This window comes from Erinaceus europaeus, chromosome 5 (assembly GCF_950295315.1).
Source record: "Erinaceus europaeus chromosome 5, mEriEur2.1, whole genome shotgun sequence".
Classification (NCBI taxonomy): domain Eukaryota; kingdom Metazoa; phylum Chordata; class Mammalia; order Eulipotyphla; family Erinaceidae; genus Erinaceus; species Erinaceus europaeus.
The window spans coordinates 10,165,286-10,185,160 of record NC_080166.1 but is presented as its reverse complement, the minus strand read 5'-3'; the positions used below and the strand labels follow the sequence as shown (position 1 = coordinate 10,185,160).

Below are 19,875 nucleotides of genomic sequence, written 5' to 3'. Positions count from 1 at the left end.
ACTAAAAACCTAGATCCACTTCTTCCCTATCTCAAGGCCAGATTCTGGAAACCTGACACTGGCTCAGAGACAACAAAATGATTTCCAAGGCCTTAACAACTGGAGCAAAGTCTAAGCTTGTCACACAAAGAAAAGAGTGCAAAAACTGGAAAAAGGCAGGAGACTGGCTCACTTAATGAGGGCATTTTGGTCAACAGCAAGCCACCTCATCACCTGAAGTCCTAGTAAGGGAATCCTTAAGATTCCCCCACAGATATGATGGGCCTCGACCTCTAATGGACCTCGCTCTTTAATATCACTGGCCACTGCCATCAAGAATGTCACCATTAGCCCTTCTGTGGGCCTCGCCAGGACCCTACCATCACTATCAACAAGCTTTCTTTTCTTTTTGAGGAAGAGAGAAGCGACACCACAAGGCTGTAGCATCCATGGTGCTCCCTGTGGTGTCACAAACAACAACACAAGTGCTTGAGTGCACAAGCCACCTCAGCACTGACACAGACCTCACAGAAGCAGCTACATTACTTACCCATCGGAAATCTTTCCCATCAAATTTTCGGGCGTTTGTAAATAAAACAGTTCTAGCTGGCATGTTAATTCCCATAGCAAAAGTCTCAGTGGCAAATAAGGCCTAAAAATGAATAGAATATGTAATTAAAGAATTACTTTAAGTTGCAACATGCAAAGCTGGTTTTATGATGTTTTATGATGTATAGACAAATTAGTTTTGAAAATCAATTTTAATGAGATTCTACAAAACTAACACAGCATACCATCTCCAGGTATGTTTCAGTATCTTACATATAAATTTATTAAGTAATAATATCAAATTTCTTACATACTAGAATTTTTTTAATTCATGGAATACACTTTTTCTTAAATTCGAGTGATAACTTGGAGACTATAGCTGAGCCAATAGACAAAGCATTAGGCTGTGGAATGTATTCCTCAAAATAGTCTTGCTTGCTGGATTCTTCAATAACAACGCAACTGTTTGAACCCACTTCACCTCCACAGTCTTTAAAAGTGGCTCTTTAGCTGCGCGTTGAAGACCTAACAATGAAAACTTTACCACACCAAAAAAGTGTATGGTCTCAACACCTTAAGTGTTTTTATCAACAAGAAGATAAAGAGGGATGTGAGAGCAATCTGGCTGTGACATCTGTCACTCATCCGCTGATCAGGCTGGCTAGGCAGGTGTCTCCTTCCTCCCTCACTGCTTCATGTTCGTCCCCCTCCTGAAACTGCACTTGGTCAAAGAGGACGGCCTTCTCCTAACAGCGATGGGCTGGTTTTCAGACAAGGGTATATGAGGAGCTGCACTCCCCTGCTAGAACCTCCAAACAAGTCCTCAAGAAGATAAAGAGGCCCAGGAGGTGGTGTAGTGGGTAGAGGTTTGGGCATAAAAGTCTGAGTTCTTGAGTTCAATACCCAGCACTGCCTGTGCTACAGTGATGATCTAGTTCACTCTCTCTCTCTCTCCTTTCTCATAAAGAAAGAAATAAGTCTATATTTTAAAAAGAAAATAAACACTTTATTCCTGGGTTAGGGTTAGGGCTAGAAAAATACAGACAACAAAAAAGCTTTTACTCTATCAACTCAAATGAATGATATTTATATTATAGAGTTAAGGTAAAATTGGACAGTGCAATCACTTTTGGCTAAGTAAATAAATCACTTATTTTTATGTTAATAGCATTCTAGGAAATAAAAAAGAATGATTATATTTTAATTCTTTAAATGTTCTATTTTTATTTTATAACAAATGAGTCTAAAGTTAAACAGCACCCTCTCCAAATCTCCATATTTATCCAAGAATAAGAAATTAGGGGCTAGGGAGTGGCACACTGGTAGACTGTGCATGTCAGCATGCACAAGAACGAGGGCTCAAGCCTCTTGTCCTCTTGGAAGCTTCATGAGTGGTGAAGCACTGCTTTAAGTAAATCTCTTTCTCCCTCTTCCCCATCTCTGTTTCCCCTCAGTTTCTATGAAGGGGGGGGAGAGAAATGATGGCCACTGGGAGTGGTGATCTGTCACGTAGCCTCCAAGCCCCAGCAGTAAGCTGGTGGCAACAGAAAATAATAATAAAATGGATGAAAACAAAATAAATTTTATACAACACCTCAAATTTATAGTGTTAACACTATATAAAAAATCCAGTTCATTACCTAAGCCATTCCATATGCCCCAATTTTTTAAAAGCTGCCTATAACAATTCGCAATAATTTCCAACTTTTTATATAGCATAATTCTAGGGAATAGTGAACAAAAGTGACTTCATACCTTTATCAATCCCTCCGAGAAGAGAATTTCAATAGTTTCCTTCAAAATAGGGAGCAAACCACCATGGTGAATACCAATCCCCCGCTTCAGCAGAGGAAGTACGTGTTCAACCTACAATTGGAAGAATTTATTTTACAATGATGTGAGGAAAGGGAAATTTTTAAATGTTTAAATAAGAAAAATGAGTGATCAAGAGAGTTGCTTACTGAAATACAACCTTCTGAAAATAAAAAAGTAAATACATAGTACCATAGTCCCAGATTATTAAAGAAAAACAAACAAAAAAAACTATTCTAGCTCTCTAATATGAAAGAAATGGTTTAGTCAATTTTATAAATGCTTTCCTGCCTCATTCAAATTTTCCAGCAACATTTCACCACTATAAAAAAGTATAATGTCAAAAACTATACAGAATAAACTTTCAAAACACTGGCCAATTCAAACCACAAAGAAGTAGGTAGAGAGCTATTTCTCTACTCTAAAGACAAACTTACAAATGAGTTACTCAAGAGGTCATTTTATTAAATAACATTAAACCTACTATTTGAAGTGTAGCAGGATAAGAAAGAAATACTAAAAGACAGGGTCCAATCTTGGATAATTTTGCCAGTAAAAGCACTTTCAAAATTCCACTTGTAGATTAAGTACTATTTAATATATTGCTACAGTCTTATAAAAAGTTGTCTATAAGTCAAAGCAATTGTTTACAGAACTCCTTTATTGTCAAAGGACAAAACTTTTATATTAGGCTGGAACAAAGCAGTAGTTTTCAGGTTCCAGTGATTATTAGAATCACTGTGGAGTTTTTGAAAGATTCTAATGACCAGTAGATACAGCAGACCATTTTAATCAGAATTTCTAGGAGTGGCACCTAGGCATCACTAGAGTTAGAACTAGACGTTGAAGTGGTCAAAGGACAAGAAATAAGGGATTAAAGAGACACAATACAACCTTAACTAAACACATGATTTTCATTCGGTGTATTCTACTGTTTTGCTAGAATTAAAAAGTTCTAGTGACTTGGGGTTAGAAGATAGTTCACACTAGAGTGCGCACTCAACCATACCTAAGGGTTTGGGCTTAAGTCCCTGGTCACCACATGGGAGCATCTGCTCAGAGGAAGTTTAACAAGTGGTGGAGCAGTACTGTAGTGTCTGTCCTGCCCTCTAACTTTAAAATGAGGGGGAGGGGGTGGCAAACATGGTGAGAAATAAAGGAAGGCTTGAAGTCCTAACAAAAATGCCTTCTAAAACATTTCCATTTTTCTTAGTGACATTAACAAACCTGAGGGAGCTTCTTATCTTCATCGGACAAACAGTCGATTGCATTACTAAATACCTCTTCAACCATCTTCTTCTCTTCATCTAAGAGAAAACAGAAGAAACAAACAATAATAATAATACCCAAGGGTACATATATATCTAAATTAGTTCAATACAACTAACTTCACAATTTGTGAAGAATATCTATAAAGAGTAAAAAGACAGGAAATAAGTAGGTAAGTAAGCATGTAATCTTGTAAGTAAAATGCAGGGCATTTCATGATATGCTTAGCAAACTTCATACATGAAAACCAGCAACAGCTGTGAGGAAGTAACTATGCTAAGTGTTTTACATGCAATCTTAAGGTCCAACAACTGCAGGATACAGGACTTCACTTATGAGTAAATATTTTCACAATTACAGTAAAGAATTCTTATTAACTGACAACCAGTTCAATAGCCTGTGCCCTGAATTAGACACCTATAAGTAAATAGGTGTTCTGTTGACCACAAACCACTCAATGAATGTCCACTGAGTCAATAATCCTGCAACTTTAAGCATACTCAGGAGTGGAAGTTACAAAACAAAATCTATAAGCAGAGTAATGAACTCACTCAAAATAACAAGCTCTAACTTTAGAAGAGTATATGTGCTGTCTGCCATGTTACTTTTACTCACTGATAAGTAAAAACTAGTTTTAAAATAAGTTTAGGTTCATGCCTATTAAAATATAACAAAAGTTTGGTTTTCTGGACTCAAAATAGTGTTTACTTCTCACTGAACCAGACTGCGAACGTGTAAAAGATTGACCTGGATGCCAGGTAGGGTGGTATTCATCACACTGACTCAGGTCCATTACACTAATTTTAAGTGAGATACATTTAAAGCTTTATCTTGCTAGAACTTATGTCATCATTAAAAAAAAAAAAAGTCATACCACAGTTAGTAAAAGATAGTTTGCCTTGTTTGATTTCCTTTATATATTTATTATTGTTGTTTACCAGAGCACTGCTCAGCTTTGGCTTATGGTGGTAAGGGGGATTGAACCTAGGACTATGGAGCCTCAGGCACGAGTCTCTTTGCATAACCATTATGCTATCTACCCTCACCCCCTTGTTTGATTTCTATAGGAATAAAATACCTTACTTTCTAAAAGGAAGGTAATTTGGGGCCTGGGAGCAGCAGGGGTTTCTGCAACAGCCTTTAATGCCTCAAGTACCAATGGTCCCAGGTTCCATCTCTGGCAATACCTAGTGAGATAAGTGAAGGGCCTCTTAAAGTTTTTACATATATGATATGGACCAACAACTAACCACCACGAAAAACTGCATGTCCTACCTAGTACTGCATTGTAAATTGACTCTCAGAAATATATTTATACTAATGTTCACATAACAGTAAAATCATATACCTGTATTGAAATCCAGTTTTGTCATCTGAAGTGCATAGGCTTCACAATCTTTCTTACTAAAGCTGAAAATAATTACAGGTTGAAAATTTCTTTCCATAATCATTTTTACAATCTTGAACACATTTGATGGTCCTAGGGGGGAGAACGGAGGAGGAGGGGATAGAATTAAAAAGGAAAAAAAAGAGTATGAAACTAAAGCTCAAAATTTAGCTCAAAATGAATCACTGATGCAAATATTAAATTTTTTAAGAACATATAGGAATAACATCATGATATTTTGTTACGCAAAATATTCAGATACAATATAAAAAATAAGCAAAGAGAATTATTGGATTTCATCAAAATTTAAAACATTGAGATACAATATAAAAAAATAAGCAAAAAGTATTGAATTTCATCAAAATTTAAAACATCTGCACTATAGCAGACACCAAAGATGAAGTAAAAAAAGACAACCTGCAGTCACTGAATAAGAAGAAATATTTGCAAAGCACATTATCTGAGACAGGTCTAGAATTCAGAATGCCCTTCACTACTTCAACACTCATAAAGCTTCCCCCTGCAGGCGGGAACCGGTGTCTTGAACCCAGGTCCTTCCTTGCACCCAGTACTGTGAGTGCTCAACTGTGTATGCCAAGTCCAGCCCAGGTCAATCTAATTTTTAAATGAACTATGACTTTGAGTATACTTCTTTAAAGGCATGGTTGGAAAGTAAGCAAATGGAAAAGTATTCAAAACAATCACCATTAGCTAATCGATGAACATAGTTCATTCAACCTCACATCACACCCACAATCAAACATATTACACTAAGTACTAGCAAGTATGTGGAAAAAATGGAAAACAGATTTTTCAGGTGGGAATGTAATAACAGCGCCTTAACTCTGGAAAATAACAAGACACTTACGCAGAAAGGTAATGCAGAATTATTATAAATGTATAAATAGAATTACTCTATGGCTAGGCAATTCCATTTCTAGGTATATGCTGCTAAGAATGAAAAGCAATTTTCACAGTAAAAATTATACTGCACAAATATTTACCGAAACATTCACACCAAACAAAATGAGAATCCAAAAGCCATAGAGGTAGCACTATGAGGAAGAGCAAGAGTCTGGTGCACTGGAGTCCCAGATTCAGTCCCCCCATTATCATAAAACAGCTGATTAAAAAAAATTAAAGTAGGGAGTCAGGCGGTAGCGCAGCGGGTTAAGCGCAGGTGGCACAAAGCATAAGGATCCTGGTTCGAGCCCCCAGCTCCCCACCTACAGGGGAGTTGCCTCACAAGTGGTGAAGCAGGTCTGCAGGTGTCTGTCTTTCTCTCCCCTCTGTCTTCCCCTCCTCTCTCCATTTCTCTCTGTCCTATCCAACAACGATGACATCAATAATAACTACAACAATAAAAAACAAAGGCAACAAAAGGGAATAAATGAATAAATATTTTTTAAAAATCAGATAGTAAGCACATAACTTTTTGAGTATAAAACCCACTGAAATGTATAAAATGCATAAAAGTAACTAGATAAAATGTATAAAAATAGTGACCTATGGCATCTGAATTATATCTCAATTTTAAAAAATGAGTGGTGTATAATTCAATAAATCTATTAATAATTATATATTTGCCAGGTAAATATCATAGCATATGCTTAACTCACTGTATTTAGATAAAGAGATCAACTTTTACTTATATATGTAGCTTACAGAGTGGAAAAACTTTGAATATCTAATTACACGTAAAATTCAGAATTAAGTTCTAAAATACCTTTTGTTCCTCCTTTCCGCCCCTTCTGATCTCCTTTTGCCAAGTCACCTGCATCTCGAAGTACTTGCATTGCAGTATTAAAATTATCTTCTCTGAAGTCACCCTGGAATGACACGTTTTTCTGTGAAACTTCACGATTATTCAATTATACTCCAAAATCCATCATCTCTCAAAACAAAATGTGGTAAAAAATATGACATAATAATTATAATAAAAATCACTAAAGTAATCCATAAATGACAAGTTATAAAAGGTCATTAAAGAGAGATGTGGGAAGTTATGTATAAAACATGCCCAGAGTTGCTATTCTCTGGGAATTTGAAAATATGGAAAAAGGAAATCTAATTCATGAGTTAGAAAATAAAAATCTGTAAGTCTTAAAGACAATCTATGGAATACAATTGTACTTATACCAAGATGAAAAAAGCTTCAGGCTTTAAAAACACTTATTAAAAATGAATCTCACTTCTCATTTAAGAAAAAAAAAGCGTATAAGCAAAAAATACTATATTAAATGTCAAAGAAAGTGAAATTGCTCTTACATTTTCATCAACCACAAGATGCAGGCCATCGCCTCCTGCTGGGAAAATGTAGTGTTGCAATGGAGTAGGTCGATAATCTGTGTAAATAACATGACAGGGCTGTGAACAGAAGATAAAGAGTTGTCAGTTTTATTTCTTTAAAACAATGTCATGTATTTGACATACCTAAAAGACAGGGCTATCGCTGGGGCTCAGTACCCGCACTACGAATCAAATGGGGGAAAGAAAATACCTGTTTATGTAAATGGCAAATCCACTCAGCAAACTGTCGAGCATTTGGAATAGTAGCCGAAAGGAAGACATAGTGAACGTTATCAGGAAGCAAAATAATAGTTTCTTCCCACACCACACCACGCTCTGAAAAACAACAAAGGTACTTTGGAATTCAGTGTCACTTTATTGACAGGTGCCAAAAAACTATTTTCTCTCAAGATCAGTAATAAAAAGTACTGGCAACTTTACACAGGCTGTATTTAGTGACAGAACCTAACTGAAAACTACATTAGTTCTTAACATCAATTTTATCCAGTAGTTAAGCTGGTGCATTCTGAAACAGCGTACAAAGAGCAGCTCCAGAATACATTTTTTCCAAATAACCTAACAAAAGTCCCATGACAACAGAAGCAGAGGTTCCATCTTACACTGAGAAGCAGTGCTTAATGGCTACAAAGGCACGGCAGGAAATTTCAGAGATGTGCCTTCAGCACTCCACATAGAGCCTTTCCTCCAGAAGACCCTGACAATACCTGCAATGAGAACTGATGAACACCAAAGACAGTGCTTACTAAATGGGGGGGGGGGGAGAACACCCAGAAAAATTAGTTTGCTTCTCCCTAAAATAAAACCAATAAAGGATTCATGACCTTCAAAACAAGTCTAGTTTGAACTTGATTTCAAGAATTTGGAAATGGTGTGATTAAAAGATAAAAAGTTCCTGAAAGTTATAAAGAAAACTTTTCTTTAAATAAAAACCAAGTTTTATTTTAGATGTGTATATGACTGTTAGCATTAGCTCTCCCACTCAGCCCAAAATTTCAAGTACAGTTGGTGTACTGCACCAAAGTAAAAAAACTCAGGGGGGGGGGGGCAGAGTACAGGTCCAAAAAAGATGAAAGAGGACCTACTGGGGGTTGTACTGTTATGTGGAAAATGAGAAAAGTTATGCATGTACAAACTATTGTATTTATGATCGAATGTAAAACATTAATCCCCCCAATAAAGAAATTTAAAAAAAGAATCTTCCCAACAACAAAAATCCAGGCCCAGATGGCTTTACAAATGAATTCTACAAAACCTTCAAGAAAGTTAATACCTATAAAAAATTAAAAAATGGTTATTTTTAAAATAAAGTACAGTTACTTTTTTAAAAGGAAGAGGAAGATGGGTCCTGAAAGTTCCTACTCATGACCACAGAATGTGAGCTCAGACCTACAGGGATGCAGAGGTCACACAGGCTCCTAAGCTGAATATGGGCCCCAGATCACATCAAATCGATGGGGTTTATAGTCAACAATATGTATACACCTTTCCCATACTTGGGAGCTACTCTCTTCCCTGATCCAGCTTTCTGGTCCCTTTTCCAGTCATGAAATCATCTCCCCAGACAATAACTAGGATCCACCTGCGTATCAGATTTCAGGATTGGGGGGGAAAAAAAAAACTAGTATAGCCACAGGGCCTTTGGAATATAACTAAAATATGCCTACTAGCTATCTACAGAATGAACACACACACACACACACACACACACACACACACACACACACACACACACCGCCTCCTCAACTCTTCATCTGCACTACTCCAGCCTTTAGGTTCATGATTAGTCAACAATTTGTTTGGCTCTATATGTTAACTATCAGCCACCAGGTTCCAGATGCTAGCATGATGCCAACCAGACTTCCCTGCACAGACAACCCCACCAATGTGTCCAGGAGCTCCGATTCCCCAGAACCCTGCCCCACTAGGGAGAGACAGAGATAGGCTGGGAGTATGGATCGACCTGTCAACATCCATGTTGAGCAGGGAAGCAATTACAGAAGCCAGACCTTCCACCTTCTGCATCCCATAATGACCTTGGGTCCATACTCCCAGAGGGATAAAGAATAGGAAAGCTATCAGGGGAGGGGACACAGAGTTCTGGTGGTGGGAACTGTGTGCAGGTGAACCCCTCTTATCCTATGTTTTGTGTTTCCTTTTTATAAATAAATATATATATATATGTATTTATTAAATAGAAACAGGGAGAAATTGAGATGAGAGAGGGAAATAGGGAGGAGGGAGCAGAGAGCCACCCACAGTACTGTTCCCCCATACAGATGGGGACCAGGCGCTTGAACCAGGTTTCTTGCATATGGTAATGTGTTTAATTAGCCAGGTGCACCACTACCTAGCCCCTGTTACTTTTTCATTATAGGAATGAAGAATATTTATAACTTCTCTTTTCGGTTAGCTGACTTTTATTTCATAATCCACAATTTGTGTTTTCCTTTTTTACCATGAATATGCTTTTAAACTTTCAAATCTATATTCTTTAATGAAAACCAGAAAAGTTAAGTTTGCAGGCTAGGAAATTTAGAAATCCTTTAACACCAGTAGTATTAGAGTCCTTTAGTTAAGAGCAAGCTTATATTAACTCCATGTTTTATTTGAAACTACTGTATTAAGAGCCATCAATGGATGAAATCTTAGTGGAAATAACTCATTGGCCACAATTTAATTTACTCTTTAGATTAAAAAAAAATGCAAAACAAAATTTAACAATTTGTTGAAAATTCCTAATGCCATTCCTAAGAATATAAAGCATTCATGCCCCACAAAGTAGCAGAATATACCTGAGTCTCTCATGTAATGAATTTCATCAAATATGACCCAAGCAACTTCTCTCATGACCTCAGACCCTCTGTAGAGCATACTTCTCAAAATCTAGGAAGAAACAGAAAATTTAACAGGACTTCGACACAGCAAAAACGATTTTCTAAGAAGGAATTACAGAAATTCTTTTTGATGGAAGCATTAAAAATAAACTTAGTGGGCTACATATTCTAAATACATTTCATAAAATAAATAATATCCCTTTGTTCATAAGGTCAAAGAAAGTACTACTCAGCAGTAGTAATCAGATACAACCCATACTAAGATTACTATCGGCCATCTACCTATCTTGAATATCAAACTATTTCCTTGTATGTACAATACTATCTCAAGAGAGTATGAACAACTGAAAACTATCTCCTATCCAACATACCAACTCCCATACTGTTTACTCCCATACCTGTGCCCTATCTGCTGGGTACTTTCTGACAGGTGTTATTCTGACTAATGGAAGAAGGTTTGAAAATTGAAAATAAGGTACTTGGGGCACCAAAAGTAAAAGCAGTCAATGCTGTAGGCTGAATCTGGAAACCAGAAGTTAATTTATCTGTTATATCATGTACTTATGAATTACAAAGATATAATTCAAGTATGGACAAAGATAAAAACAGCTAATCCTGTTCAAATCTTTGTTGCGCTTTTTGTCACTAGAGCACTTACCAAGTCTGGTTTATAGTAGGCTGGGGACTGAACCTGGGACCTCAGAGCCTCAGGCAAGAGGGTTTTTTGCATAACCAATTAAGCTACCTCCTCAGCCCCTAGTTCAAATCTTAAGATGTTATTTACATATGTGCAGAACTAAGCTGGTTAAGGGCAACAGCTAAACTTGACTGTGTATTCTTAAGAGTTACCCATTTGAATCGACGTTTAGGTGCAAAAGAACACAGAATCACTCCTTACATGAAACTATGCATATAAAACCATACAAGCACTTTCAGGTCGTTGACAAGTCTACCAGACCTGTGGGGTGGTGCATGAGGAGGTGCTAAACTTACAAACATCAGCCCCAAATTCTATCCCCAGCAGCCCACATGCCAGAGCTCTGTTCTTGTCCGTTCTCTCTCCTCTCTCCCCAACTCCCCACTCCCTAATATTTATTTACTACATAGAATCTTAAACACACACACAGTTGGGAACCAGGCAGCCGCACACTCAGGTGACTGCACACAATACCATATGTAAGGACACAGTCTCAAGCCCCCAGTGATCCCCACCTGCAGAGGGGAAGCCTCACAGTGAAGCAATACTGCAGATACTTCTTTTTCTTTCTCCCTACTTTTCCTCTCAATTTCTCACTGTCCTATTGAAAGAATAAACAAACAAAAAAAGCTTCCAGGAGGGGAGTCAGGCGGTAGCACAGTGGGTTAAGCGCAGGTGGCGTGAAGTGCAAGGACCAACTTAAGGATCCCAGTTTGAGCCCCTGGCTCCCCACCTGCAGGGGAGTCGCTTCACAAGCGGTGAAGCAGATCTGCAGGTGTCTGTCTTTCTCTCCTCCTCTCTGTCTTCCCCATCTCTCTCCATTTCTCTCTGTCCTATCCAACAACAACGACATCAATAACAACAATAATAATTATAACAAAAACAACAAGGGCAACAAAAGGGAGTAAGTAAATAAAGAAATAAATATAAAAAAAAATTTAAAAAAAAAAAAAGCTTCCAGGAGCTGTGAATTTACTGTGCAGGCACCAAGCCCCAGAGATAACCCTGGTGGCAATAAAAACAAACAATTTAATGCAGTCCGGGAAGTGGCACTGTGGAAGAGACACTGGATGCTTGAGCATGTGGTGGTCCTGAGTTCAATCCCTAGCATTGTTGGTGCCTTACTTATGTGCTTACTTATGTGCTCTCCCCCATTTTAATAATCAGTAAACCTTTAAACAAATTCCTAAAGGGCCAGTGAAATGTCTCACTTGGACAGTGAGATGCTTTGCCATGTGTGAAGCCTGGTTCAAGCCTGGTCTCCACCGCAATAAACGAGCCTTCTTTGCTACGGTTTCTTTTATAGTCTCTGCCTCGCTTTGAAAAAAAAATAGATAAAAACTAAAAATTTCTTCTATGACAGATACAAACATTGGTGATTTTTAACTAAAGTCATATGAAATTATAATATCTTAATAAATTATACCTTTTGAGTTACATATACTAAGAAAAATGTTTTTCTATATAGACCAAATGATAAAAATTTTCTAATTTAACATGTTAATTAAATGAAAGGGAAAAATTAGTTGAGTCACCAGATAATTTACCTCTGTAGTCATGACAAGACAAGATGCGGTAGGATTAATAGTAACATCACCAGTCATCAAGCCAACATCTTGAAATTCTTCATACATCTCACGGTACTTCTGATTACTCAGAGCCTTAATTGGACTAGTAAATATTACACGCTGTTTCTCCCTTAAGGCCAATGCAATGGCATACCTAAAAACATGAAAGAAATACAAGGAAAATATTTACAATGATCTCAAAAATTCCATTAATATGTAGGTTTTGTCAATTTTATCCTACTAATCTTAAATGATATTACTGTAGATTCTAACCATGGGAAAGATTTTTCCAATTATTAATAAAATAGTACCTTTACTTTGTTAAAGAAGACTCTATTATTTAATTATAAATCAAAAAAAATTTTTTAATATTATTTATTTATTTATTCCCTTTTGTTGCCCTTGTTGTTTTTTTATTGTTGTAATTATTGTTGTTGTTGATGTCATCATTGTTGGATAGGACAGAGAGAAATGTAGAGAGGAGGGGAAGACAGAGAGGGGGAGAGAAAGATAGACACCTGCAGACCTGCTTCACCGCCTGTGAAGCGACTCCCCTGCAGGTGGGGAGCCGGGGGCTCGAACCGGGATCTTTACTCCGGTCCTTGCGCTTTGTGCCACATGCGCTTAACCCACTGCGCCACCGCCCGACTCCCATAAATCAAAATCTTAACTTAGTTATGGAATTGAGTAGATCTATTTGGTTTAAGACACATTTACTATACAAAATAAGCTTATGACCTACATGGGGATATAAAAATAATCCCTCCCAAGTACTGAAACAAACCATTAAAAACACTGTTCAAACAAAACATAAATTGCAAATATATATATCAAAAGAATGTACCAAGAAAGATGCCTGTAAAAAAAAAAAAGGCAGGCAGGAGTGTATTCCTATGAAACTAGGAAAAACAACAAAAACTCACCTGGAGACTCAACTAAATACAAGCAGGATTTCTTCAGAAATCCACTAAACCACAGGTGAATGGCCAGTGGGCAGAAAAGGGGTGAGGAGGAGACCCTTGCAGTCAAGAGGCCTTGCTTGGCAAGACCTGGCTCAGAACTGGGAGTGAGCAGCTAAGTGAGTGCACTGACAGCGGAGGGAGAACCCCAAGATAGCATTCTGGTTCCTCACGAGCCCCACCTCTGAGACCACTGATGCCAGTGCTAGGCAGAATCTAGAAACAGCCCCTGGACAACAGGGGAGACAATCTGGGTCCAGCTCCAATCAGTCATATGCCTGCTGTATGACCAAACCATACCCCTTTCTCTGTCTCTGGTTTTTTGTTTCATCTTTTAATCACTAGTGGGTGATTAAGTGAAAAATGTACAAATTATTGAAGCCTCCAGGGCCAGCCAACTTCGCAGCAGCAAAGCAAAGAACTGCAAACTACCTTGTTTCACCTCGGGGACTGAGTTAAAGCAAAAATGACCACTAAATTGTATAGCTGTGACCTCTTAAGTATCTCATGTAGCCATAAGTGAATCAATGCAAGCGTCATCAAGGGCGTTCTCCTAATTCTAAAAACGCACTTGGCTCCAAATTGGAAGCAAAGCAGCTGAGCACTTTACCTGGGCCAGGAGACGACCAAGTACCCCGTATACTCTGGCTCAGCAGATCATGCATGGACTGCCATGCCTGACAGAATCTAGATTTAGCTGGGGGACAACAGGAAGAGGATTTGGAGTCCACTCCCAATCTGTGGCTTCCGGTTGCATGACCAAAACATTTTCCTTTCTGAGACATTGCTTTGTCTCTTATCTCTATCTTCTCAATCACAAGTGAGTGATTAAGTGAAAAATCTACATATAGTTAAAAAGCCAAAATGCCCAGGGTGCAACAAGGGAGAACCAGCTGCCTGCTTCACCCCAGTGATGAACTCACTCAAACATAAGGCAAGCCAGGCACAAGTGAGCAGTAGATTGAAAACAGGTGTCGGGGGGACCCATCAGAACCCAACCCCGCTCTGCATGAGGACACCACGTTGCTGTTACAGACCATCTGCCTCTCTGGTCGATGTGAACACGAGAGACCCCACCCTTCATCTTCCTAAGGCAGTGATGCCACCACAGACATTCTACAGTTAATTGATAGTTATCCACTACTCAGGGAAAAAAAGAGAGAAAGAAAGAAAATATCACCTGATAAAGACAGTACAATGAATTACACACTAAACTTAAGGAAAACATTTGTAAAAAAAAAAAATCTTAATGAAAGTTTAGCTAATCTAAAACAGAAGTATACAAACAGGGTTAATCCTCACAACTTAAGTAGAGTTTACATGAGATGGCTAAGCATTTGAAAATTAATAAACACATTTATCACACAATAAAAACAATAATACACATGTAAGTAGACAACAATTTCTGAAAAAAAAATCTGATAAATATTTTATATGGACATACAGACAGACACAAACTCTGCATACTAAGAATAAAAAGGAACATCCTCAAAATGAGAAATGTTAAAACCTTGCAAGAGCATGCTTAATGCTGAAGAGATTTAACCTTTCCCCCCTAACATCAGGAAGACACAAGGTTGTGCCCTCTCACTACCTCAGCATTGTACAAAATACCTTAGTTCAATAATGAAAGGAAATTGTCCAAAATAGGAAGGTTGAAGGAAGCATGTCCTTCACCGACAGGTATGAAAATATATATATATTCTTGAAACATTTAAGGGTAAAGAAGAATGTGAAGTTATTTTAAAATTAAGTTGAAAAGAAAGCTACTTACTCAGCACATACAGTTTTTCCCGCTGATGTATGTGCAGACACTAAAACAGACTGATTATTATCAACACACTGAATGGCTTCTCTTTGAAAAGCATCAAGAACAAATGGGTATTCCTATAAAAACAAAATTATATTTGCATGAATGTATTCAGCCACATCAGAGAACACTTAAAAAGACATATTCTAGTCAGGAAATCTACAGTGCTCTGGTAAAAATAAATAAAATAACAAAAATGAAGGGTCTTATGACCCAACAATATCACAATTAAGCATTTATCTAGCAGACACTCAAACAAAAATTTAAAAAGACATCTACACCCCTATGTTCATAGCTGCACTATGTATAATAGCCAAAGTGTGGAAGCAGCCTAAATGGCCATCAACCAACAGCTCACAAAGAAGTTACGGGATATATATTCATAGAATACGACTCTGCAATTCAAAGAGGATAGATATTGTGTCCTCTGGGACAAAATGAATGGAACTGGAGGTGGTTATGCTTAGCAAAGTACAGCTACCAGATGGCTTCACTCATGTGGAATCTAGAGATTCACATGAAAAGACACCCCCCCAAAAAAAATATATATATATATATCCAAACAAAACAGAAGCAAGCAAACTCTAAGACATGTGAGAAATATCGTGGATATGTTTGGGAGGTCAGAGGGTGGGGCTACAGAACTCTGGTGGTTGAGTGTGGAACTGAACTTTGTAATCTTACGTGATTTGTAACTATTAATAACAAATAAGAGATAGTAAAAGGAAAAAATCTCGTACATTGCCGCTGTATCTAACTATAGGAGGTTTCTTGGGCTACACATACTGAGAAGTGCAAAAACCTCAAGTAAAAGTATCAAGGGCACTGGGAAAAAGACACATGAGGGCCGGGCAGTGGCGCAGCAGGTTAAGTGCGCACAAGGACCAGTGTAAGGATCCCGGTTCGAGCCCCCGGCTCCCCACCTGCAGGGGAGTCTCTTCACAAGCGGTGAAGCAGGTCTGCAGGTGTCTGTCTTTCTCTCCCCCCTCTCTCGATCTCTCCGTCCTACCCAACAACAACAATAACGACAACGTGAGCAACAAAATGGGAAAAAATGGTTTCCAGAGCAGTGGATTCCTAGTGCAGGTACTGAGCCCCAGCAATAACCCTGGAGGCAAAAAGAAAAACAAAACAAAGCATAAAGCTGTGCTAACGGTACCGGCCCGTCGCCACCCCCACTACAAATACCTTCGCAGCTTTCCCAACTCGAGGTTTAAGTGGTATGTAATCTTCATCTGCAGGAAGAGCAACCTGAAGCAGAGCAGGCAGAAAATGTATCACTCAAGAGCGGATTCATGCCGCACCACCCAGCCGATGGACCCAAGGTTTGTGCTTATGCGCACAGTACAGCTGAGCAGCCGCCCAAGCAAAGCTTCTTATTCCTTCTTTCTAAAAGAGGGAGAGATACCTCTCCAAAATCCTGCTGCCGTGCAAGGGGCTCCCAAGTGATGACAGGGTTTGAATCCAGGGCCTCATCCAGTGAAATCATCTGCTCTGCTGAGTAAACTATGTCTCAGCCCTTCAATGATGGTTTCAAAAACAAAAGGGATAGGTGCAGGAGACAGCGCCATCAGCAGTGCAGTAAACTTTCATGCCTAAAGCACCAGGTTCAATCCCTGGTGTCATCATAAACCAGAGCAGAAAAAGTGCTCTGATTTAAAACAAAGAACTTATCAGAAATGACTTTTGCTAATTTGAATTTACTCAATGTGCTTATTCAATAAAGTTCTAATAAAGTTTTCCAGTGCCTTTAACAATGACTTGAGAGTTCATGTAAAGACAGATGGATGACTAGAAATAGTCTGTTTCCTTAAATCCCTCACATCTGTAATTTCACTTCTCCAGGTTACTAAAAGCTCTCAGTGACTGAGGCGAAGCATCACCATCTTGTGGCAGGACAACAAAACTGCACCACCTCACTCACTGAAACAAGACAGTTACATGCGTGCCAGCAGAATGGCACTGCCACTTGATTTAGGAGCATAGGTATGAGCATGTACTAAATACCTATTTGAACTGGGTGCTTTATTTTAGTAATACAGTCTTCACAACCTTGAGGTAAACACCAAAACACAGGATTGACCAAAAATAAATGAATAAAAAAACCAATGCTGGCAAAGAGAGACAGTATACTGGTAATGCAAAGACTTTCATGCCTGAGGCTCCAAAGTCCCAGCTGCAATTTCCCACACCATTATAAACCACAGCTGAGCAGTGCTCTGGTCTTGTTCAGTGTCTCTCTGTCTCTCTCTTGATATCCCTCTTTCCTCTCCCTCACTTTAAAATTAAGCCAAAAAAAAAAAAAATTTAGGGCCAGGGTAGGTAGCATAATGATTATGCAGAGATATTGTTTTCGCCTGGCTGGCTTCACGGGCGGGTAACAGAGGACCCGGGACTCAAGGCTGGGTTGTACGTAGTATCTCTTTATTCATACATGATGCAGCACAATCTAAGCCAAGCTAAGCTAAACTAAACTACAAACAATCTTGTCCTTATAAATATACTAGCCCAGTAGGGTGGGAACAGGATGCGACGCAGAGAGGGTGGAGAGAAAAGTGACTGGTGAAAATCAGGGCATGACAAGGAGAGGGGGTGGAGCAGGTGAGAATTCTACCACTAAACCACCAATGCCCTGGAGGGAAGGTGGTGCTTGTTAACAGAGGTTATGTAAATAGAATACAGTGTTATGTAAATAGAATGTAGGGGTGATTAAACCAAATGAAACAGAAGAGGTTTTTAAAGCATACCAACACAGAGACTCTCTTGTCTAAGGCTCCAAAGTCCCAGACACAATCCCCAGTCCCAATAAACCAGAGCCAAGCAGCCCTCTGGTCTCTCTTGCTATCTCTCTATAGGTTTGCAGTTGTCAGAGGTAAGAGGAAAAGTCTAAGAGATGGAGGTAAGAGTGGTAATAAAAGGACAGGAGGGAAAAAAGGAAAGGAGGAGTGAGTCTGGTGGTAGGGATTAAGCACGGGTGGCTCAAAGCACAAGGACCGGCGTAAGGATCCCGGTTCCAGCCCCCGGCTCCCCACCTGCAGGGGAGTCGCTTCACAGGCAGTGAAGTAGGTCTGCAGGTGTCTATCTTTCTCTCCCCCCCTCTGTCTTCCCCTCCTCTCTCCATTTCTCTGTCCTATCCAACAACAACATCAATAATAACTACAACAAGGACAACAAAAGGGAATAAATAAATAAATATTTAAAAATAAAATAAAATAAAAAAAGAAAGGAGGGAGATTTGTGATGTATCTTGACTTGTGGTGACACAATTCTACATATATAGTAAAAATGTACAGGGGCCAGGGGGTGGTGCACCTGGATAAGCACACACATTACAGTGTACAAGGACCTGGGTTCAAGTCTCTGGTCCCCACCTGCAGGAGGAAAGTTTCAAGAATGGCCAAGCAGGGCTACAGGTGTCTCTCTGCCATACTCCTTCTCTACCTCTCCCTCCTCTCTCATTTCTCTGTCTCTATCTGATAATAAATATATTTCCTAAAAAAAGAAAAATAGTTTTTAAAAAACTATATAGAACTATAACCTATATATCTCCCCCTTCCCCAACACACAAGTGAATATTAACCTGGAGAAATGAATGGCTTCAGTGAATTGTATGGTTTTTGATATTATCTCAAAGTCACACCCCAGATATTACCTTGGGTAGAACTGTGTATAAAGTAAATAGAATCTCTCTCTCCTATATATGTGTATTTTTTAAAAATAATTTCCTGAGTCTATAATTATTTCAAACAATTTTTTATGTGAAAGCAGTTAAGAAAACTACCACAAACATTAGTGTAGGGAAAATGTTATGTTAGGATCAGAGCTCAGGCCAAAATATTACCAATTATGTTAGAACTCCTTCCTTAAGGCAAAATTGTTTGCTGATCATTATACCAGATATTCTGAATCAAACTAGCACTGTTAACACCAACTGTGGTGTGCCATTTGTGCTTACCTCATGGGTACATCCCTCAATAGTTTCAACAGATTGTACCTTGACTCTGGGCATCAAGTCTGCCAAACTTAAAAAAAAAATTACAGAAATTATTTTTCTATAATTAAATAATAAGTCTACCATCTGCACAATTAAGAAAACTAAACCGCCCAATTATCAGTATTTCAAATAGGAAACTGTCTGGTTATCAAGAAAACACATACTTTTTTTTTAAACAATACTCAAATATATACTGAGTTGAAAATGGCCAGTTAGTATCTTGTTATAAATTAAGAACAGACTTCAAGTGGATTATTTAAAGAATCTTGTCAGTTTAGTTTTAATAACTACTTTGAGTAAAAAATACCTCTCCAAAGCATTGTTACTACTTTAAAGCACAAAGCTAATTAAAAAAAAAAAAATACAGGGTCAGGAAGACAGGATTATACAAGAAGAATTTTGTGCCTGAGGTCCCCAAGATCCCAGGTTCAATCCCCAGCACCACCAGAAGCCAGAGGTGAGCAGTGCTCTTGTTTTTCTCTGGTTAGGAAAAAGAAAAAAGATAACCACTGCGTGAGAGAAAGTACAGATAAACTGGCCCAAGCAAGTGCTACTATAATGTACAGACCTGCCCCTAATAAAAGACCAAGAAGCCAAGACACGGCTCCCCTTGGAAAGTGCACATTTTATCACGCACAAAGACTGGTCTATGAAAATGCAAGGCGCTGTACGGCAGCACTATGCATATGGCCCAATAAGGGGAGCTC

At 38.5% G+C, this 19,875-nt stretch overlaps 1 protein-coding gene across 2 annotated transcripts in view; it reads right to left on the bottom strand.

Moving 5' to 3' along the window:
• Positions 1 to 19,875, bottom strand: part of MTREX (Mtr4 exosome RNA helicase) — a 55,561-nt gene that overhangs the window by 30,148 nt on the left and 5,538 nt on the right. For both annotated transcript variants that reach the window (XM_007518886.3, XM_060191036.1), the window contains exons 3-14: positions 19,130 to 19,196; positions 16,363 to 16,425; positions 15,139 to 15,251; positions 12,385 to 12,559; positions 10,099 to 10,189; positions 7,497 to 7,621; positions 7,265 to 7,363; positions 6,723 to 6,825; positions 4,958 to 5,089; positions 3,568 to 3,647; positions 2,284 to 2,394; positions 530 to 631 (exon numbers count right to left, since the gene is read on the bottom strand). In XM_007518886.3, coding sequence (XP_007518948.2) covers positions 530 to 631; positions 2,284 to 2,394; positions 3,568 to 3,647; positions 4,958 to 5,089; positions 6,723 to 6,825; positions 7,265 to 7,363; positions 7,497 to 7,621; positions 10,099 to 10,189; positions 12,385 to 12,559; positions 15,139 to 15,251; positions 16,363 to 16,425; positions 19,130 to 19,196 — 1,261 coding nt within the window. The remainder of the gene's footprint in view (positions 1 to 529; positions 632 to 2,283; positions 2,395 to 3,567; positions 3,648 to 4,957; positions 5,090 to 6,722; positions 6,826 to 7,264; positions 7,364 to 7,496; positions 7,622 to 10,098; positions 10,190 to 12,384; positions 12,560 to 15,138; positions 15,252 to 16,362; positions 16,426 to 19,129; positions 19,197 to 19,875) is intronic.